Source organism: Cariama cristata, unplaced genomic scaffold (assembly GCF_000690535.1).
Source record: "Cariama cristata isolate BGI_N322 unplaced genomic scaffold, ASM69053v1 scaffold30685, whole genome shotgun sequence".
NCBI classification, from domain to species: domain Eukaryota; kingdom Metazoa; phylum Chordata; class Aves; order Cariamiformes; family Cariamidae; genus Cariama; species Cariama cristata.
The window spans coordinates 4465-9619 of record NW_009618591.1 but is presented as its reverse complement, the minus strand read 5'-3'; the positions used below and the strand labels follow the sequence as shown (position 1 = coordinate 9619).

Here is a 5155-nt window from a genome sequence, read left to right as displayed (position 1 = left end):
CGGCCAAGAAATGGAAGGATAATATTCCTCGTGGAGACAGACAGAAAATAAGGCTCCCTCCATCCGTCTATGCTTTTTCGTACCCAGCACATGAGATCCAGCACGCTGCCAGGCCATGGCACTGGCACAGGGTGAGCTGTTTCACAGGCGGGTCCGTCCCCAACAGACCTTCCCCGCAGTCCTCAGCGCTGCACAAAGCCACCTGGGTTCGGTGGCTTGGCTCTGCGAGCAATTAAAGTTGTTAGAACTATTTGGATATTTTGCTTTCTCTTTTTATAGCTGAGTAAGTCAACCTGATGCTCATAAAACCGGTTAATAGCACTAACTAGAGCCACTCACCAGCCAAGCTTTTGCTGCGGAGCCTTTCCAGCTGTCTTCTTATGCTTCTTGTATCCTCAGATGCTGCAGTTTTCACACCAGAACTGCATTGCTTCTGGCACACCGCATCCATGTTCTGCGGGGTTGCGGCTCACCTCTCTGCAATCCAGTGTCAATTGCTTTGCTATTTCATTACACAAAATTGATTCAGTAGTACTAAAATGCTAAATGAGCAGCTGCCTTGGCATTGCAGCTTCAGTATCATTAATATTTCCTTACAAGGCTAAATAGAGCATTTTTAGAAATAACACCATTCATTTCCCCTTCTGGCTGTTTGGCAGGATGTGTTCCCACTGTCAAAGGGGATGGACAGTCCTACTACCACACTTCTTATCAAGCACAGTTCAAGGGTGAATGGAGTCCACCTGCAAAGCCAAATGAAAAGGTAACAGCACGATTTTGGGGAGGACCAAGACACAGTTAAAGGGCAACGCGTTCCCATGTTGAATTCTGTCCTGAAAGGGGTGGGATCTGTGTGAGGGAAAATCGAATGGGTGGAAAGACAGAGAGGGAAAACCAAGGGATTCTGCTTTAAGTGGCTGTTGTGTAGCTCTGTTGGCTTCCCTTCAGCACAAGTCTGCTGTTAAATTTGGGGATCCCAGAAGCAGTGGATCTGTGAGCGAGCAGAAGCATGCCCACCGTGCCCCAGACAAGAGGACACGCAGGTATCAGCAGGAGAACCTGATGGGCATCCCCAGGGACTGCTCTTTCTGATGAACGTTGCTATTTAAGCAGCTCATATCTGATGTCTTGCAGAGTCTATGGCAAGGAACATGCTGCCTCCCAGATCCACCGCACGAACCTGCAGCTGGGGGATGGTTGCACCAGATTCTCCACCTTGATGTCAGAGCTCTTCCCAGTACACAGTATAGGTAGGGTAAGTCTGTGACACAGAGGCAATGTGTACAGACCACTACTGAGGTTTATAACGAGCTGAACTGTAGGTTTTAGTGATATAATTATAGATAAAGATATAATGCATTCCTACAATATGTATATAATTTTATATTTTTAATGTGTTACAGTTTTTATGTACTCGGCATCAGTGTCGTTACTGTGAGGCTCTGTTTCATCCTCACTCCACTTCCCTGGCAGGTTAAATAGTTGTGTTCATGCCTGTGCTCTATTGCATGAGGAGAAGCTGCGGTAGCTGTAAATTGTTCAGAGACCGGAGTGCTCTGACATCCTTCACTCTCACTTTTGCCAGAGCCTGTGACTATCGCTTGTCCAAACAAATACGCCTCATCCATCCCCAGAGGTGATGAAGGCCCTGAGAGAAATCAAGCGTTGGCAAGAACTACTACTATGCAGCTCTCCTACCCAGAGGTCTGTTCCCAGCTTTGCCGTGCGGGTGTTTCTCTAGTGGAGACCCTCTCTTCTTTTACGTACACTACTCTGGCACCTAAAGCCGACGTCGTTGTCCCTTCTCCCCTCCCCGCACGGTGTGGCAATGCCGGACTCTGGGCTGTGCAGGGTGTGATGTGCAATAGGGCGCCTTTCTCAGCTACAGCCTGTTTCGGTTAAAGCAGCTCTTGCGTTCTCCAGACTGACAGGTGGAACTTCGCACCGAAGCCTGACTTGCTACTTCAGAAACATCGAAGCAACATCTGCTTGGGAGATGTGTGTTCAGGCTCCCGTTTCTTCAGCACAACGCAGCACTCAGACTATCAGCCGCCCTGCCAGAGCCAGAGGGTGATGGCAGACAGCAAGAGCCACCGTGAGAGCCACATCCCCTTCAACGACCACAGTAAGGCCGCGTTGCTCAGACTGTCGTGGTGCCAGATGAAGCCTGCTGAGGTTCTCCTGGCTCTGTGCAAGGGACAGCGATGCCTGGTGCTCTGGGAAAGGAGGCAGCCCGAACGTCTTGGGTTGGAGATGGCAGGAAGGCACTGGTGCAGCATCAGGTCTTTAGTAAAACGAGACTTACCCCAAAACCGGGCAGGACAGCCGTGCTCAGCCCCATGCCTGCTGGTGCTGGTTCTCACAGCGGCTCCTTAGCTCGGGCACTTTCACCCCTCCAAATGACATCTTGCTTACCAGCCACTTCGGTGCCTGTGCCAGCCATAGGCATTCGCTGCCATCATCCAGCAATGTTTAGCATGTTTAGGTGACGTGAATGATTTCTGGGACATGAACCAGTGGCTCGATCTTTCTCCCTTGCTACATTTGTTTTTAGAAGTTGTTTTGCGTTTGTATCCGGGAGGAAGGAGAGGATTTTGATCAAAAGCTGTGCTTATGCAACCTCAGGAAGGGATGTGGTTAGAGCTGGTCATGGAAGGCGTTAAGAAAATCCTCCTCTGACGTTCACTCCTGTTTCTGATGGCCAGTACTCTGCAACTAAGAGAGAGGTCCCTCCATGCCATGTATCTGTTTTTAAGCCATTTGTTTTACTAAATGTGGAACAGGTCACAGTTGAATCGATCTTTTCCTTGTCCCCAAACTACTGGAGCAGCTCCATAACTAGCATATGGAGTGCTATTCCTGTAACTGCCATGTGAGTTTCTTCATTTACCTCCTCACTCTGAGAATTGTCTTCTGTCTGGGCAAGGGTTTTCAGCAAAGAGCTGACGGCAAAGCCTGTCTTTTCCTCTCGTTAATGGAAATGCATGCAGATCTGCGACTGCAAGTCAAACTGCAAAGCTTTTCTGATGTTCCCTCCTAATTTACTGGCTTGAATTTAACTTTTTTTTTTCAATTCTGTCTGTCAGCAGATGAAAGTTCTGTCACAACCACGCAGGCCATGCTGGTCCCACGCAGACAGCAGAACCAGCGACTCCCCGAAGACATGCTACAGCAGGTACAGCCTTAATAGGGTTGGATTTACCACGGGGCGGCTTGGGAAAGCGAGTTTATACCAAGCAAAGCCGTAGCCTCCACACTAACATCATCGGGTTTGGTGCGTGCTCTTGAGCTACTTGAGATGGGACAGCCACGCACCAAATCGTGTCTGCCTCCAGTCTCAAGTAAACGTTCTGTGGGGAGCAGAGTGGAAGACGAGAAAAATCTTGGAAGGGAGAGGAAGGACAGGCAACCAAATCCCTAAGCCAAGAAACATTGGAGGGAGTGGGAAGGCGATTCTGCTTGCCCACAGAGGATCAGGAGAGGAAAATTGGCATGGCTAGAGGTCTCCAGCCAGGGTAAATGTCTCTTTGCACCACCAGCAGAGAAGGCTGTGCATCTGCCAGAGAGAGAGTGCAGGCAGGCACAGGGGGATGACCCGTCAGGTAGCAACAGGAGGCTCAGATGTTAGGGCTGTCAGGTTCCACGTTACCACCTGCCTCTTCCCCAGCCCCAGCCCCATGTGCTGAAAGCTCTTTTCTCTCCTCAGCTCAAATGCTCACACCTGGGGCTACCCTGGAGGGCACCGGACCTCTTCAGGACTGAGCAGAAAGATGAGTTCACGTCCAAATCCAGAGGCCCAGCAGAAATCCAAAAGGCAAACTCCCAAGTGAACTGCATCCCCCTGGGGACCCTGAGAAGATACGGTCCCCAGAGGAAGGTGCTCTTTGCACAGTGATGTTCTCCCTTCTTCAGTGACCACCCAGAATTTGCTGCACTGTGGACTGCCTACCGGTCATGTTGCCTGTTAGCCATCCTGGTGCCCTGCTCTTGGCCCGTCTGTGTGTTATTACAGGGAACATTTATTTCTCAAATTGAATGAGGACACAGGAAGGTGTTGTGACAGCAAGAATAAACACTGGGAGATTAGCCCAAAGCCGTGGGTGACATCTCTCTGGGTTGCAGGACCCGCTGAGTGGCTCTAGGCAGGCGCTGGGGCAGGTGGGGTTGGGGGAAGCTCAGAGAAAGGGCAAGAGATCAGAAGCAGAGAGGCACTGTCAGGGTTGTGTGTGGGCTGGAATATTCCCTCATTATCTGTTTGGATTTTGGTGTCAAGGCCTGAAACCGAAGGTCAGTGAACAGTAGGGCAGAGAGGTAGCTCTCCCCAGCTTATGATGAGTGGGCTGTTTTCGTAGAGGTGAGCTGTGTGTTTTTGTTGAGTTGATAACTCACGTGAGCTTCCTGAATGCTGAGCTTGCACTAACTCTGTTTGGGATATAGGCATTTTAAAGAGGGATGAGCGTGGGCTGGTCAGCCCCCTTCCCTGGGAGGCCGAGTGAGCAGGGTCGGCTCCTGCCTTGTCACAGCTGCCACTTCTCAAGCTCTTCTCAGCCTTTTGATGCAGATGGGCTTGATTCGCACGTGCTGTGAGCCAGCACCAAAGCATTTGAGCACGGGTTACTAAACCCTTTCCAATTGCTGCAGTTTGTGTGGGAGCAGCGGCTGGGCCCACGAGTTCTCGTGCTTTCCTCTTGGGATTTGACTCTCCATCTCTCAGGAAAGGGACGGTCTTTGCTCCGCGCTTACTTCAAAGAAGCCGTGTACCCAGGTCTTGCAAATGCACACGGGCACCTCACAGCAGTACCTTACACCAGTACGTTGCAAACACCTCGATTCAGACACCTAGATTGCATCATCTGGTGTAGTAACAGGGACTTGCACCTGCTACAAGTCTGCCCCATTACTTTTATGTGACCCTGAGGTGGCTTTGCCACCTGTGCTACCACAGAAACAGCCACAGTTCGCTGGGGATAAGCGGTGAACATCACCCTTTTGGTGGAACCGGCTGGCAGGGAGAGTGGTCACAGGGAGGACCCTGTGGTTATTCACTTTCTTTTTCATGTGGATTTTGATGCAACTTCAGACACAGAAAGTACAGCTGGCTTTTGGGGTAAGGGTCTTTACTTTCTAAACTCCTCTCCCAACCCTTCCCGCAATG

The 5155-nt window shown here is 50.5% G+C and overlaps 1 protein-coding gene across 1 annotated transcript; it reads left to right on the top strand.

Moving 5' to 3' along the window:
- Positions 1–38: 38 nt before the first annotated feature.
- On the top strand, positions 39–3895 carry LOC104162240 (chromosome unknown open reading frame, human C19orf45; the record flags this gene model as incomplete). The annotated part of the gene is made up of 8 exons (XM_009700922.1): positions 39–130; positions 658–763; positions 949–1043; positions 1135–1250; positions 1586–1704; positions 1924–2125; positions 3090–3175; positions 3707–3895. Coding segments are annotated over 8 exons (1005 nt in total), but the record flags the coding sequence as incomplete, so codon positions are not given.
- Positions 3896–5155: the final 1260 nt, after the last annotated feature.